This window comes from Salmo trutta, chromosome 12 (assembly GCF_901001165.1).
Source record: "Salmo trutta chromosome 12, fSalTru1.1, whole genome shotgun sequence".
Lineage (NCBI taxonomy): Eukaryota > Metazoa > Chordata > Actinopteri > Salmoniformes > Salmonidae > Salmo > Salmo trutta.
The window spans coordinates 35,539,038-35,557,137 of NC_042968.1; the positions used below are offsets into that span (position 1 = coordinate 35,539,038).

At 43.7% G+C, this 18,100-nt stretch overlaps 1 protein-coding gene across 1 annotated transcript in view; it reads right to left on the bottom strand.

Annotated features, from left to right (window-relative positions):
• LOC115203452 (aryl hydrocarbon receptor nuclear translocator 2) overlaps positions 1-18,100 on the bottom strand; it is a 95,416-nt gene that overhangs the window by 67,123 nt on the left and 10,193 nt on the right. The window contains exons 3-5 of the mRNA XM_029768139.1: positions 17,479-17,526; positions 11,632-11,845; positions 10,500-10,713 (exon numbers count right to left, since the gene is read on the bottom strand). Of these exons, the coding sequence (XP_029623999.1) occupies positions 10,500-10,713; positions 11,632-11,845; positions 17,479-17,526 (476 nt within the window). The remainder of the gene's footprint in view (positions 1-10,499; positions 10,714-11,631; positions 11,846-17,478; positions 17,527-18,100) is intronic.

The following is an 18,100-nucleotide window of genomic DNA, read 5'->3' on the forward strand; positions in this document are numbered from 1 at the left end:
GATGTTTCTGTTACTTGAACTGTATGAAGCATTTATTTGGGCTGCAATCTAGATGCAGTTAACTCTAATGAACTTATCCTCTGCAGCAGAGGTAACTCTGGGTCTTCCTTTCCTGTGGCGGTCCTCATGAGAACCAGTTTCATCATAGTGCTTGATGGTGTTTGCGACTGCACTTGAAGAAACTTTCAAAGTTCTTGAAATTTTACAGATTGACTGACCATGTCTTCAAGTAATGATGGACTGTCGTTTCTCTTTGCTTATTTGAGCTGTTCTTGCCATAATATGGACTTGGTCTTTTACCAGATAGGGCTATCTTCTGTATACCACCCTACCTTGTCACAGCACAACTGATTGGCTCAAATGCATTAAAACATCTTGATGACAGGGGGCAGTATTCGGAAATTCAGATGAATAACGTCCTCAAATTAAACTGCCTGCTACTCGGGCCCAGAAGGTAGGATATGCATATTATTAGTAGATTTGGATAGAAAACACTCTGAAGTTTCTAAAACTGTTTTAATGATGTCTGGGAGTATAACAGAACTCATATGGCAGGCAAAAACCTGAGAAAAAATCCAACCAGGAAGTGGTTGTAGTTTTTCAAGTGACTGCCTATCCAAACTACAGTGTCTGTGGGGTCATTTTGCACTTCCTAAGGCTTCCACTAGATGTCAACAGTCTTTAGAACCTTGTTTCATGCCTCTACTGTGACTGGGGAGAGAATAAGAGCTGACTCAACAAGTGGACTGCCTGAGGCCAATGAGTTGTTTACTGCGCAGTCACACAGGCGCGCAGTCACACAGGCGCACAGTCACGCAGGCGCGCCGTTCCTTCTTTTTCCTCTGTAATGAATACGCTATTGTCCGGTTGGAATATTATCGAAGATTTATGATAAAAAGACCCTAAGGACTGATTGTAAACATCGTTTGACATGTTTCTACTTTTTGACTTTTCGTCTCGGGTTTTGCACTAGCGCATTATGCCTTTGGAATAGTGATCTGAATGCGCGAACAAAACGGAGGTATTTGGACATAAATATGGAGTTTATCGAACAAAATGAACATTTCTTGTGGAAGTCCTGGGAGTGCATTCCGACGAAGATCAGCAAAGGTAAGTGAAGATTTATAATACTATTTCTGAGTTTTGTTGACTCCAGAACCTGGCGGGTAAGTGTATAGCTTGCTTTGATGGCTGAGCTCTGTACTCAAAATATTGAACAATGTGCTTTCGTCGTAAAGCTATTTTGAAATCTGACACAGCGGTTGCATTAAGGAGAAGTGTATCTATAATTCTTTCAATAACTGTTGTAAATTTATCAACGTTTATGATGAGTATTTTAGTAAATTGATGTGCTCATTCACCGGAAGTTTTGGGAGCCAAAACATTTTCTGAACATCACGCGCCAATGTAAAATGTTTTTTTGGATATAAATATGAACTTTATCGAACAAAACATACATGTATTGTGCAACATTGAGTCCTGGGAGTGTCATCTGATGAAGATCGTCAAAGGTTAGTGATTCATTTTAGCTGTATTTCTGGTTTTGTGACGCCTCTCCTTGCTTGGAAAATGGCTGTGTGGTTTTTCTTGTCTCGGCGCTGTCCTAACATAATCTAATGTTATGCTTTCGCCGTAAAGCCTTTTTGAAATCGGACAATGTGGTTGGATTAACGAGAAGTGTATCTTTAAAATGGTATATAATAGTTGTAGCGTCCCACATACCCCAGAGAGGATAAGAAGGAAAGAAATTCCACAAATTAGCTTTTAACAAGGCACACCTGTTAATTGAAATGCATTCCAGGTGAGTACCTCATGAAGCTGGTTTAGAGAATGCCAAGAGTGTGCAAAGCTGTCAATAAGGCAAAGGGTGGCTACTTTGAAGAATCTCAAATATAATATGTACACTACCGTTCAAAAGTTTGGGGTCACTTAGAAATGTCCTTGTTTTTGAAAGAAAATTTAAAAAAATGTCCATTAAAATAACATCAAATTGATCTGAAATACAGTGTAGACATTGTTAATGTTGTAAATGGCTATTGTAGCTGGAAACGGCAGATTTGTAATGGAATATCTACATAGGCGTACAGAGGCCCATTATTAGCAACATCACTCCTGTGTTCCAAAGGCACGTTGTGTTAGCTAATCCAAGTATATCATTTTAAAAGGCTAATTGATCATTAGAAAACCCTTTTGCAATTATGTTAGCACAGCTGAAAAGTGTCATGCTGATCAAAGAAGCAATAAAACTGGTCTTCTTTAGACTAGTTGAGTATCTGGAGCGTCAGCATTTGTGGGTTCGATTACAGGCTCAAAATGGCCAGAAACAATTAACTTTCTTCTGAAACTCGTCAGTCTATTCTTGTTCTGAGAAATTAAGGCTATTCCATGCGAGAAATTGCCAAGAAACTGAAGATCTCGTTCACAGAACAGCGCAAACTGAATCTAACCAGAATAGAAAGAGGACTGGGAGGCTCCGGTGCACAACTGAGCAAGAGGGAAAGTACATTAGAGTGTCTAGCTGTATCTCAACTGCCAGCTTCATTAAATAGTACCACAAAACACAAGTCTCAACGTCAACAGTGAAGAGGCGACTCCACAGGATGCTGGCCTTCTAGGCAGAGTTGCAAAGAAAAAGCTCAGACTGGCCAATAAAACAAACAACAAGATTAAGATGGCCAAAAGAACACAGACACTGGACAGGGGAACTTTGCCTATGTCCCGCGCCACATTTTCTAACATAAACCCTGACACACACACACACACACACACACACACACACACACACACACACACACACACACACACACACACACACACACACACACACACACACACACACACACACACACACACACGAAAGTAGAGTGAAAACAAATACTTCAGAGTCAGTGTGCATTATCCAGACAGGACCCAGAGGCTGTGAATACATGTATTTTCATTACGCAGACAGGACCCAGAGGCTGAGGCTACAGGTAGTTTCATTATCCAGACAGGACCCAGAGGCTGAGGCTACATGTAGTTTCATTATCCAGACAGAACCCAGAGGCTGGGGTTACATGTAGTTTCATTATCCAGACAGGACCCAGAGGCTGAGGCTACATGTAGTTTCATTATCCAGACAGGACCCAGAGGCTGAGGCTACAGATAGTTTCATTATCCAGACAGGACCCAGAGGCTGAGGCTACATGTAGTTTCATTATCCAGACAGGACCCAGAGGCTGAGGCTACATGTAGTTTCATTATCCAGACAGGACCCAGAGGCTGAGGCTACAGATAGTTTCATTATCCAGACAGGACCCAGAGGCTGAGGCTACATGTAGTTTCATTATCCAGACAGGACCCAGAGGCTGAGGCTACATGTAGTTTCATTATCCAGACAGGACCCAGAGGCTGAGGCTACAGATAGTTTCATTATCCAGACAGGACCCAGAGGCTGAGGCTACATGTAGTTTCATTATCCAGACAGGACCCAGAGGCTGAGGCTACATGTAGTTTCATTATCCAGACAGGACCCAGAGGCTGAGGCTACATGTAGTTTCATTATCCAGACAGGACCCAGAGGCTGAGTCTACATGTAGTTTCATTATCCAGACAGGACCCAGAGACTAGATGTAGACAACTATCCCTCCTCTATCCCTCCCTTCATCCTCTATCCCTTCATCCCTCTATCTATCCCTTCATCCATCTCTATCTATCCCTTCATCCATCTCTATCTATCCCTTCATCCATCTCCATCTATCCCTTCATCCATCTCCATCTATCCCTTCATCCGGTATCCATCGATTCATCCCTCTATCCATCTCTATCTATCCTTTCATCCATCTCTATCTATCCCTTCATCCATATCTATCTATCCCTTCATCCGGTATCCATCGATTCATCCCTCTATCCATCCCTCTATCCATCCCTTCATCCGCTTCATCCGCTATCCTCCCTCTATCCATCCCTTCATCCCCTATCCTCCCTCTATCCATCCGTTCATCCCCTATCCTCCCTCTATCCATCCCTTCATCCCCTATCCTCCCTCTATCCATCCCTTCATCCCCTATCCTCCCTCTATCCATCCCTTCATCCCCTATCCTCCCTCTATCCATCCCTTCATCCGCTATCCTCCCTCTATCCATCCGTTCATCCCCTATCCTCCCTCTATCCATCCCTTCATCCGCTATCCTTCCTCTATCCATCCTATCCATCCCTTCATCCTCTATCCATCCCTCTATATTTGTCCATCCTTTCATCTTTATATGATGGATGAGAATCCATCTCTCCCCATCTCTTTCTGACAGATTAAACTCAGAGTGAAGCCATGTGAAGTGAATCCAACTGTATACCTACCACTCCATCCCCCTTTCCCTCCCCCTCTCCATCCCACCCTCACACCCACAGACGGAACGGAGGTTGAAGCATTTCATCTCTCACTTTGCCAGCGGGTCCTCATTCCCTTTCGGCCTGGTCCAATCCCTATTCATATAATATGCATGCTCATCCAATCAGTAACCTCGGCATGCAAACAGCTCATTAGCCATGCGAGGGAGTGGGAGGAGTAACCGGGCTCACTCAATCACTGTGAAACATGAGGCTAATCACACACACACACACACACACACACACACACAATCAGTGAGAACCATGGGGCTTATCATAGGCTGATCAGGGGCTGATGCAGGCTAAATATTTTATCTGGAGCTATTTTCCACTCCAGGACAAATGATCAGGCTACACTGAGAAGACACCAGCTAGGAGATGAAATCAGTTAAATGTTCCAATTTCAGGGGAGTATATTCCACCCCCGTGCAGCAATCGGTGTTAATCTGAGACGTGTGGTTTGGGAGGCGACGGGAACATCCGTGTGTGTCAGAGCGGAGGAGAAATGTCAGCAGAGTTTTACATGGGGCGGCTCAGAACAGATGAGGGGGAACTCGGAGAGAGGATGCATCCCAAATGGCATCCTATTCCCTATATAGTGGGCCCATAGGACTTGTGTCAAAAGTAGTGCACTTCATAGTGAAAAGAGTACCATTTGGGAAATCATGTTCAATTGAATTTCACACTGGGAGCATGTTGTTAGCACTCTGTAAGATTACTGTAGAAGACTCACTGTCTCACTCCCACTCCAAAACCAAAGTTTACTGAACATTATTAGAGATGAGTACATGTCCCATGCCTTCTGTTGCAAAAATGACTACTTGAGGTCTGAAAACCTCTGATAACCCTGGATAACCCCTGGATAACCCCTAACACTCCTATCAACGACCTTAACCATGTACTGACATGTATTACATATGCTAACACATCACATTGTACACAATGATAGATATATTAGATTTTTTTGTTGTACATTTTTTGGGGTGGCCACAACGTACCATTGGTCCTTATGGGAGTTATTGACCTGAATTGACCTCCTCAACAACCTTCTCTTCCCATCACTATGACTCCCATCACTAAGCTGCAGACAGCAACAACTGCTCCATCACTATGACTCCCATCACTAAGCTGCAGACAGCAACAACTGCTCCATCACTATGACTCCCATCACTAAGCTGCAGACAGCAACAACTGCTCCATCACTATGACTCCCATCACTAAGCTGCAGACAGCAACAACTGCTCCATCACTAAGATGCAGACAGCAACAACTGCTCCATCACTAAGCTGCAGAAAGAAAAAACTGTTCCATCAATAAGCTGTAGACAGCAAAAACTGCTCCATCACTAAGCTGCAGACAGCAACAACTGCTCCATCACTAAGCTGCAGACAGCAACAACTGCTCCATCACTAAGCTGTCGACAGCAACAACTGCTCCATCACTAAGCTGCAGACAGAAACAACTGCTCCATCACTAAGCTGCAGACAGAAACAAATGCTCCATCACTAAGCTGCAGACAGAAAATACTGCTCCATTACTAAGCTACAGACAGCAACAACTGCTCCATCACTAAGCTGCAGACAGCAACAACTGCTCCATCACTAAGCTGCAGACAGCAAGTGTGACTCCCATCACTAAGCTGCAGACAGCACAACTGCTCCATCACTATGACTCCCATCACTAAGCTGCCGACAGCAACAACTGCTCCATCACTATGACTCCCATCACTAAGCTGTTACAGAAACAACTGCTCCATCACTATGACTCCCATCACTAAGCTGCCGACAGCAACAACTGCTGCATCACTAAGCTGCAGACAGCAACAACTGCTCCATCACTAAGCTGCAGACAGCAACAACTGCTCCATCACTAAGCTGCAGACAAAAACAACTGCTCCATCACTAAGCTGCCGACAGCAACAACTGCTCCAGCACTAAGCTGCAGACAGAAACAACTGCTCCATCACTAAGCTGCAGACAGAAACAACTGCTCCATCACTAAGCTGCAGACAGAAACAACTGCTCCATCACTAAGCTGCAGACAGAAACAACTGCTCCATCACTAAGCTGCAGACAGAAACAACTGCTCCATCACTAAGCTGCAGACAGCAACAACTGCTCCAACACTAAGCTGCAGACAGAAACAACTGCTCCATCACTAAGCTGCAGACAGAAACAACTGCTCCATCACTATGACTCCCATCACTAAGCTGCCGACAGCAACAACTGCTGCATCACTAAGCTGCAGACAGCAACAACTGCTCCATCACTAAGCTGCAGACAGCAACAACTGCTCCATCACTAAGCTGCAGACAGCAACAACTGCTCCAACACTAAGCTGCAGACAGCAACAACTGCTCCATCACTAAGCTGCAGACAGAAACAACTGCTCCATCACTAAGCTGCAGACAGCAACAACTGCTCCAACACTAAGCTGCAGACAGCAACAACTGCTCCATCACTAAGCTGCAGACAGAACCAACTGCTCCATCACTAAGCTGCAGACAGCAACAACTGCTCCAACACTAAGCTGCAGACAGCAACAACTGCTCCAAACAAAACAACAGTAGCCTGAACTGATCTGTCTGGTCTCTCTCTGTCAGCGAGCTGGCAAACACACTTGATTCTAATCATGCACATACAGTTCAGGCAGGCAGGCTAACGCTAACACACACACACACGCTAACACACACACACACACACACACACACACACACACACACACACACACACACAAACTACAAAACGGGGGGAGAAAGAAGGCCAGACAGAACAAAACATAGTTCGTTTAGTTACACTAGGTTTCACAATGGGCCAAGGCTCTAATGCTCTGACTGACTTCAAAGGGCACGTGAGTGTAAGTGTGTGTGTATCAAAGTGTGAGTCTCTATGCGTGTGCGTCCTCGATACTCTCCAGAGGGAGAGAAGAGTGTGTGATGGTTGTGTGTTGTGGACCGTTAGATTCAGAAGAGGGGCTGTAGAGTCTATGTGAGGACAGATTGATGGTGGTATTCACATGGCTACAGTGCCCTCTAGTGAACAGTTATTGTATATCCCTCCTTGTCAGATACAATACAGTGTCCTATGGATGCACACCTTTCTTCCAGGCAGGGAAACAGTCATTCTTGTTACTCATCCTAACCAGAGCGGTCTTAACTATCTTAACTATTGATGAAACAGTTTGGAGTAGAATTCCATAGCTAAAGTATGGCTTACTGAGCTATATTCAGAGGGGTTGGGTTTAATGCGGAAGACATATTTCAGTTGAATGCATTCAGTTGTGGATCTGACTAGGTATCCCCCTTTCCCTTTATAGGACGCAATAGAATCTGTCACGGACTTCTGGGAATGAGAATAAGAGTGAAGACCACCGTCACTATCTGTCAGAGTTGGGTATAGAACAGGATGGGACTGTCACTATCTGTCAGAGAGTTGGGTATAGAACAGGATGGGACTGTCACTATATGTCAGAGTTGGGTATAGAACAGGATGGGACTGTCACTATCTGTCAGAGAGCTGGGTATAGAACAGGATGGGACCATCACTATCTGTCAGAGAGTTGGGTATAGAACAGGATGGGACCGTCACTATCTGTCAGAGAGTTGGGTATAGAACAGGATGGGACCGTCACTATCTGTCAGAGAGCTGGGTATAGAACAGGATGGGACCATCACTATCTGTCAGAGTTGGGTATAGCACAGGATGGGACTGTCACTATCTGTCAGAGAGTTGGGTACAGAACAGGATGGGACCGTCACTATCTAAATGTTTTTCTCTCCAGTTGTGTCTGTTTAGCGCGGTTTCCTCACAGTTGTGTCTGTTTAGCGTGGTTTCCTCCCAGTTGTCTGTTTAGAGCGGTTTCCTTCCAGTGGTGTCTGTTCAGCGCGGTTTCCTCCCAGTTGTGTCTGTTTAGCACGGTTTCCTCCCAGTTGTGTATGTTTAGCACGGTTTCCTCCCAGTTGTGTCTGTTTAGAGCGGTTTCCTTCCAGTTGTGTCTATTCAGCACGGTTTCCTCCCAGTTGTGTCTGTTCAGCGCGGTTTCCTCCCAGTTGTGTCTGTTTAGCGCAGTTTCCTCCCAGTTGTGTCTGTTTAGCGCGGTTTCTTCCCAGTTGTGTCTGTTTAGCGCGGTTTCCTCCCAGTTGTGTCTGTTTAGTGCGGTTTCCTCCCAGTTGTGTCTGTTTAGCATGGTTTCCTCCCAGTTGTTGGTGATGTGGAATTTCTTAAGGTTTGTTTTCATGTTGTATTTGTAGCATTTATTTTGCCCGCCAGGGGCTCACTAACCTTCCTTCAACTGGGAGTGCATCAGCTACTTTGGGAGGCGTGAGTTGGGCATCCGGGTGACATGGAATTCCATCAGAGTTGGTGCTGTATTATACACTGAGTGTACAAAACATTAGGAACACCTGCTCTTTCCATGACATACACTGACTAGGCGAATCCAGGTGAAAGCTATGATCCCACTTGTTAAATCCACTTCAAATCAATGTAGATGGGGAGACAGTTTAAAGAAGGATTTTTAAGCCTTTAGACAATTGAGATGGATTGTGTATGTGTACCATTCAGAGGGTGAATGGGCAAGACAAAACATTTAACCTGTTACGGCTAGCGGCACACCTCGACAACATTCGGTGAAATTGCAGAGCACCAAATTCAAACTACAGTATTAAAAATAATTAACTTTCATGAAAATATACATGTAATACATAAAAAAAGCTTAACTTCTTGTTAATCCAGCCGCTGTGTCAGATTTCAAAAAGACTTTATGTCAAAAGCTCACCATTCGAATATCTGAGGATAGTGCCCCGCAAATAATTTTTTAACCAGGCAGTTGCGACACGAAAGTCAGAAATAGCGATATAATATATGCCTTACCTTTGAAGATCTTCTTCTGTTGGCACTCCAAAAGGTCCCAGTTACATTACAAATGGTCCTTTTGTTCGATAATGTCCTTCTTTATATCCATAAAAACTCAGTTTAGCTGGCGCGCTTCAGTCACTAATCCACCGGTTTCCCTCCATCAAAATGCATACAAAATGAATCCCAAAAGTTACTAATAGACTTATCCAAACAAGTCAAACAACGTTTATAACCAAACCTTACGTACCCTAATACGTAAATAAACGATAAAATTTAAGACGGAGAATCGTTATTGTCTTTACCGGAGATAAACAAAAAGAACGCGCTCTCGTCCATGCGCATGGAAAGACTACAGCTAAAATGGGAGCCACTTAAAAAACTACAACTTCTACCTCATTTTTGTAAAAACCAGCCTGAAACTCTTTCTAAAGACTGTTGACATCTAGTGGAAGCCCTAGGAACTGCAATTGGGGAGGATTTCGCCTTATAATAAAAGTGACAGCTATTGAAAACAGTGGTAGGATGAATTTTTTGGGGGGAGGGGGGATGGTTTGTCCTCGGGGTTTCGCCTGAAACTTTAGAGTGTTTTCTATCCAAATCTACCAATTACATGCATATCCTAGCTTCTGGGCCTGAGTAACAGGCAGTTTACTTTGGGCACGCTTTTCATCCGCTTTGTAGACCAGTATTCCGATGAACTTGTCAGGGCAGCTGTATTTTAGTGTCCACCAGAAGTGTGGCATAGAGGCCTTCACAGGTTCAAAAAGTTGAACCCGTTCCGAAATGGACCTGGGGCTTTCCCATCCAGAACAGATATGCATATATGCATATTTTAAAATAGGAGACTCGTTCCACATTCTATCAGCAGACAGGGCTCTTTACTGATGTGTAGCTTTTTTCACCGGCCTTGTCCCCGCCACTTCTCTTGTAGCTGGCGTGCTTTGAAGATCATATCTGCAGTACCTCCGGACGGGCGGAAGCCACACTGTGATTCTGGGAGTACTTCCTCAGACAGGGGTAGCAGTTGGTTGGCAAGGACACGTGCAAGAACTTCTAGCTATGTGAACAGTTATTCCTGAACGGTATAGCGGACCAATATTCCTACCTATCGTGGAGTTCTAGCTTGGGAAACTGCAGTATTCCTAAGCAGCATTCCCAACCAACATTCCTACCTCTGACATGGAGTTCTAGTTAACGGAATAGCAGTATTCCTGAACAGTATTGCGAACCAACATTGATATTCCCTAGTGAAAGCTATGTGTATAGCAGTATTCCTACCTGTCATGGAATTCTCTGAGGTGCTGAGCTGTTCCCGCAGCTTGTCCACGTCGTCAGGATGCACCTGCTCATACAGCGTGCTGCCAAACCACTCCGACTGCGGGTGGTTGAGCACCGGCGTCACCGAGTCAGAAACATAGATCACGCGGCCCGTCTCCGCGGCGACCACAAACAGGAAGCCGTCGGCCGCCTCCAGGATGAGGTGCTTCAACTCCTATTAGACGAGAGGAGAAAAGAGAAACAGAACACACACACATGTGTGATGGCAGAGCAGAAACACACGTCACAGTAAAGATGAGGGATATACAGTATTGACTGACATACCATTGGTGAAAATCCGGGACAAACAGACACACACGCCAAGGGCAGAGGCAGGGGACATGACAGACAGCCTGCAAAAGCTTTATTTATTTCAAATTGATAAGATCAATATGCTGACAGGAAATTGTGTCAGCGGATATCATTTGTAGAGCTGCACATATGTGCAGACCCAACGTACAGAACCCAAATGCAGAGTCAAAGAGAACAGAACAAAACCAGTTCATAGACTCACCTTTTCAGTTTGGCTTTGTACTAGTTTATTTATGTACTCTTTTTTCATCTCTAATTCCTATGTGTTTGTATTCATTTTGATCATATTATGCTGCTTTTATTGCCTTTAAAGTTACTTTGTCTTTTTATTGTTTACTTTTTAATGACTATTATCACTATTTTATTATGTACAGCACCTTGAGTTGCGGTCTCTGTATGAAATGTGCTATACAAATAAAGTTGTTTTATTATTACCTGTTTGCTGAGGAGGAGGGTTTGTAGACCCTGCTAAATTACTCACACAGACACACACACACGCAAAACGCACACACACACAGATACGCGCACATCAGCCCCCATGACCAACCCACCCACAAAACACACACACATTGGTCGTGTTCCAGGCCGACTACATTGCAGTCATTGCATGGCATCAACCAATGGTCGTGTGCCATTTCATCGACAGCGCAGTTGGGTTATCAGATTGCGATATCATGCGATATCGTACGATGCAGTTAGCTTAAACAGTTTGTGAGATCTGGTAGTTGTCTGCAATGTAGTCAGCCTGGAACGCGGCCATCGTCACCCCCACCTATAATACCTGTTCGGTCAGGAACGAGGGCTTGTACGCCCCGTCAGTGGACGTGTTCCCGGTCCCTCTCATGGACTTCATGTGGGACACGGCCATGCGGAGGATAGTCAGTTTGTCTGGCTTGCGGGCCAGAGCGCTGCAGGTGGGCACCATGTCCGACAGCTCCGTGATGTACTGGGTCATCTTGTTACGGCGACGCCGCTCTATCTCGCTGTGGTTCTCTCTGGAACAGAGAGGAGGATTTAGACACATAGGGGGAGGCTTCGCTGGTGGTCGGGGGCGGTTATCACACGGCTCCAGATCAGAGCCGTAGACACCCAGGGGTGGTGGTCGTCACTGGTTGGCCACGGTGGACAGGATGTAAATGTAAACATAATTTCTTATCTTTAAATTCACAAATCAGTGAAAAGTATGGAGCAGACAGAAGGGGTCTTTGAGGCTGTACTGTGGGGCGATTTGGTGTGTGTTTGTGCATTTGTTTTAGTATTGATGTGTATGCACCATAACCCTAAACCCAATTCTGATTTCATGATAATGCCGTTTTTTTTCTAACATGAGCATCCAGTGACAACCATCTGCATATACCAGTGTTATACTAGCAGTGCTTAGGCAGGACGGGCTGCCTACAAAATATTTAGCCTCCATTGGTTTGAATTGGAACTTTGGGTGTTAAAAAAAAGCTTAGTATGTTAGTTGTAATATAGTAAGGTAAACTCTAGTGAACCGACTTCAAACTTGGTTGTTCAACACCTACCTATGGCTGGATACACACTTTTACTTAAACTGAATTCATTGTCAGCCATTCTTGGAGATAGGAGTATGTGCACGTACTCTAAGAACCATAATACTCTGTACTAGAGAAGACTAAAAGGAAGTTAGGAGAAGAGAAGTTATTCAGTTGCTTTTCAGCGTTTGAGTTTGTCTTCTGAGGACATAAAGAACATATAGGGATTAAAGAACACAGCAGACCAGAACACAATCTCTGAGCTACGGATAGACGGGTCCTCAAATTCTATGTTCATTTATTTGATCATGAACGTCATGTGTGAATAACATACATTGCCTTCAGAAAGTATTCACACCCCTTGACTTTTCCAACATTTTGTTGTTATAAAGTGGGATTAAAATGAATTTAATTGTCATGTTTTTCAAAGATCTAGACAAAATACTTGGTAATGTCAAAAATGTGTAAAATAAAACACTAATATATCTTACTTAGATAAGTATTCAACCCAATGAGTCAATACATGTTACAATCACCTTTGGCAGCGATTACAGCTGTGAGTCTTTCTGGGTAAATCTCTCGGAGCTTCTACACCTGCATTGTGAAACATTTGCCCAAGTTCTTCAAGCTCTGTCAAATTGGACAACCATTTTTAGGTCTTGCCATAGATTTTCAAGCAGATTTAAGTCAAAACTAACTCAGCCACTCAGGAACATTCCCTGACTTCTTGGTAAGCAACTCCATTGTAGATGTGGCCTTGTGTTTTAGGTTATTGTCCTTCTGAAATGTGAATTCCTCTCCCAGTGTCTGTTGGAAAGGAGACTTAACTTGGTTTTCCTCTAGGATTTTGGCTGTGCTTAGCTCCATTCAGTTTTTTTTTAATCCTGAAAAATTCCATAGTCCTTAACGATTACAAGCATACCCATAACATGATGCAGCCACCACTATGCTTGAAAATATGGAGTGGTACTCAGTAATGTGTTGTATTGGATTTGCCCCAAACTTGACACTTTGTATGCAGGACACAAAGTGAATTGCTTTGCTTTGTTGAAAACAGGATGCATGTTTTTGAATATTTGTATTCTGTACAGGCTTCCTTCTTTTCACTCTGTCAATTAGGTTAGTATTGTGGAGTAAGTGCAATGTTGTTGATCCATCCTCAGTTTTAAACTAACTGTTTTAAAGTCAACATTGGCCTCATGGTGAAATCCCTGAGCGGTTTCCTTCCTCTCTGGCAACTGAGTTAGGAAGGAGGCCTGTGTCTTTGTAGTGACTGGGTGTATTGATATACCATCTAAAGTGTAATGAATAACTCCACCACGCCCAAAGAAATATTCAATGTCTACTTTATTTTTTACCCATATACCAATAGATGCCCTTCTTTGCTAGGCATTGGAAAACCTCTGTGGTCTTTGTGGTTGAATCTGTATTTGAAATTCATGTCTCGACTGAGGGACCGTACAGAAAATTGTATGTGTGGGGTACAGAGGTAGTCATTCCAAAATCATGTTAAACACTATTATTGCAGACAGAGTGAGTCCATACAACTTGTGACAAATGTTTCCTCCTGAACTTATTTAGGCTTGCATAACAAAGGGCTTGAATACTTATTGACTCAAGACATTTCAGATTTTCATTTGTAATTCATTTGTAAACACTTTGACATTATGAGGTATTGTGTGTAGGACAGTGACAAAAACATCTAAATTGAATCAATTTAAATTCAGGCTGTAACACAACAAAATGTGGAAAAAGTCCATGGGTGTGAATACTTTCTGAAGGCACTATATTTCTAATGTCCCAAATAGGTGAGGTTGCCATACAAACCCTTTTTGAGTCAGCACTAACTGAATAGGGTGAGGTTTCCATACAAAGCCTTTTTGAGTCAGCACTAACTGAATAGGGTGAGGTTTCCATACAAAGCCTTTTTGAGTCAGCACTAACTGAATAGGGTGAGGTTTCCATACAAAGCCTTTTTGAGTCAGCACTAACTGAATAGGGTGAGGTTTCCATACAAACCCTTTTTGAGTCAGCACTAACTGAATAGGGTGAGGTTTCCATACAAACCCTTTTTGAGTCAGCACTAACTGAATAGGGTGAGGTTTCCATACAAGCCCTTTTTGAGTCAGCACTAACTGAATAGGGTGAGGTTTCCATACAAGCCCTTTTTGAGTCAGCACTAACTGAATAGGGAGCCATTTGGGACAGAACCTTCATTTCCATAGCAGAGGTCTGGTGGCATAAATACACGATGAAGATGAATGATGAATAAAACATCAGATTAATAAATTGTCCATTTTGAAAATGATGTTTGTATTCAGAGTTACTAATATAAATTCGGGGAGCTTTGATAGATTTTTGAATTGGTATGATTTACTTGAATTTGACTTGCACATTAATCAACATTGCTGTAAATGTCCAGGGGTATGAAGTCCCTGGGAATTTAGGCTTTCCATCTGAAATCCCTGAGAATTTAGGCTTTCCATCTGAAATCCCTGGGAATTTAGGCTTTCCATCTGAAATCCCTGGGAATTTAGGCTTTCCATCTGAAATCCCTGGGAATTTAGGCTTTCCATTTAAAGTCCCTGGGCATTCAGGCTTTCCTTTTGACCGTATTCTATCCAAGTCTCCACAGCTCTGTGGGTCAAATTCACTCAGTGCTTGGCTGCACTGTTTCAAATTAAGTTTACACCTGATATTTCCATTAAGGAATGAAAGACAACTGTAAAAACATCCTTTTTATCCATGCTAAACAGTTAGTGTTTTAAAAAAAAATGCATGGTGAAAAGAGCAGATGTAACCTAACACTGCTGTAAACGTTAGGTAAGTGTTTTAGTCAAGCCCTGGGAGGTGGGGTGAGTCAGTCAAATCCTGTGGAGCTCTAGCAGGCCAGGCCTACCTGGCATATCTCTCCTTATCATCACCAGGTATCTGATCATCATCATCATACCTAGAGAGAGGAGCAGAGAAGAAACACAGCATGTAACACCTGGGACACCACTCACTGAGATGCAAACACCTGAACACAGTAGCATGACCACGGTAGCCTGACCACACCCTAACACAGTAGCCTGAACACAGTGGCCTGAGAACAGTAGCCTGAGACCGTAGTCTAAACACGGTAGCCTGAACACAGTAGCCTGAGAACAGTAGCCTGAGACCGTAGTCTAAACACGGTAGCCTGAACACAGTAGCCTGAGAACAGTAGCCTGATCACAGTAGCCTGAGGCAGTAGCCTAACACAGTAGACTGATAACCATAGTCTAAACACAGTAGCCTGAGGCAGTAGCCTAACACAGTAGACTGATAACCATAGTCTAAACACAGTAGCCTGACCACACTCTAACATGGTAGCCTGAACACGGTAGCCTGAACACAGTAGCCTGAGAACAGTAGCCTGAGAACCGTAGCCTAAACACGGTAGCCTGACCACACCCTAACACAGTAGCCTGATCACAGTAGCCTGAGAACAGTAGCCTAACACAGTAGACTGATAACCATAGTCTAAACACAGTAGCCTGACCACACCACCAAGGTAGCCTGAACACAGTATCCTGAGAACAGTAGCCTGACACAGTAGACTGATAACCGTAGCCTGAAAATGGTAGCCTGACCAAACCCTAACACAGTACCCTGATCACAGTACCCTGATCACAGTAGCCTAACACAGTAGACTGATAACCGTAGTCTAAACACAGTAGCCTGACCACACTCTAACATGGTAGCCTGAACACGGTAGCCTGATGAGGGCAGCCTGACACACCCTAACACAGTAGTAGCCTGATAACAATAGCCTGAACACGGTAGCCTGAACACACCCTAACACAGTAACCTGAACACGGTAGCCTGATGAGGGTAGCCTGACACACCCTAACACAGTAGTAGCCTGATAATCATAGCCTGATCACACCCTAACACAGTAACCTGAACACGGTAGCCTGATCACACCCTAACACAGTAACCTGAACACGGTAGCCTTAACACACCCTAACACAGTAACCTGAACACGGTAGCCTGAACACACCCTAACACAGTAACCTGAACACGGTAGCCTGAATAAGGGATAACACAGTAACCTGAACACGGTAGCCTGAATAAGGGATAACACAGTAACCTGAACACGGTAGCCTGAATAAGGGATAACACAGTAACCTGAACACGGTAGCCTGAATAAGGGATAACACGTGTAGAATTAGAATGATACACATGCTATTTATGGGCTTTAAAAAGTGTTAGATATTTTGATGAGAGCAACATGCACAGGACAGGTAATGGGTGTTACAGCAGAAAATGGGCATGCATTGTATTAAGTGGCTAAAAAAGTGCTAACTATTCCCTATGTAGTGCACTACTTTTGACAGAGCCCTATGGGATCGGTACTCTCTGGCCTCTAAGAAGGCCTCACTAGAGTGGACTAGACAGGGGAGAGAACTTGAAAAATAGGACTTCCCGTGGCCTGGTCAGGTATGGAGTAACAAGAGACTTTCAGAAGGTGTGTGAGAACACTTTTTATAATAAGCAGTGGCATGCTGGATGTCTGCAACAAAGCCCACTATTTATCAATGTGGTATTTTTGGTCAATAGGCTCTGGTTGTTTGGTAGGCTCTTCTCATCAATTTTAAAATGAGAGAGTTAGTAATGTGGCAGAGAGGTAGTGTGTTTCTCATTATATACAACATGCTGTTGTAGTCTATCTTCTCCCCAGCAGAGGGCATTGTCCCCACTCCACTAACAGAGACCACTGCTGCCAGGGAACTCTGGATAAATCTGAGAGAACACAGAATAGAGGAAAAACCACACGTTGGAGAAAAACAACACGTGAGAGAATGCCTGTGGGTGGAACGACAGCTGAAGCTGCTTTTTAGGAACAAAAAAACGTTTAACAGATCAAAAATGTTAAAACGCTTGAAAATATGAAACAATGGGTTTGGTAAATGTGATTGAATGTCCATAGCAATAAGATGACAACAAGGAATGACTGTACAAAATCTGGAATTCTGTATAATAAACACTCATAGCAACAACTTCAAGTCTAGAACTTGACTGCTTCTCATAGAAAGAGTTATTTGTTCTAACAATGAGTGACACTTACTACATGGAAATATCAGTCGGCCATCGTTCACTGTTCTCACCTTGAAAATTTACTTGGTCCTTCCCCATCCTCGTCATCAAAGTCCATCCTGCAATCAAAGACCAAAACAGTTACTCATCTAGTCTAGGGTGTGTGTGTGTGTGTGTGTGTGTGTGTGTGTGTAAACTGTCCATATGTGTGTGTGTGTGTGTGTGTGTGTGTGTGTGTGTGTGTGTGTGTGTGTGTGTGTGTGTGCGCAAACTGTCCATATGTGTGTGCAAACTGTCCATATGTGTGCGTGTGTGTGTGTGTGTGTGTGTGTGTGTGTGTGTGCAAACTGTCCATATGTGTGTGTGTGTGTGTGTGTGTGTGTGTGTGTGTGTGTGTGTGTGTGTGTGTGTGTGTGTGTGTGTGTGTGTGTAAACTGTCTATATGTGTGTGTGCAAACTGTCCATACGTGTGTGTGTGCGTGCGTGCGTGCGTGTGTGTGTGTGCAAACTGTCCATATGTGTGTGTGTGTTGCCATTGTTTTATGGCTGTATGCTTATATTTTCCTGCTGGGGGAAATTAGCTTGACAGCCAACTCTTTCTAGCTTTCTAATCCAGTGGACACAAAATAAATAAAAATTCAAACAGAGCTACCACAATGAGAACGCTTATTTCCTCCCCTGTTCCTACTGAAC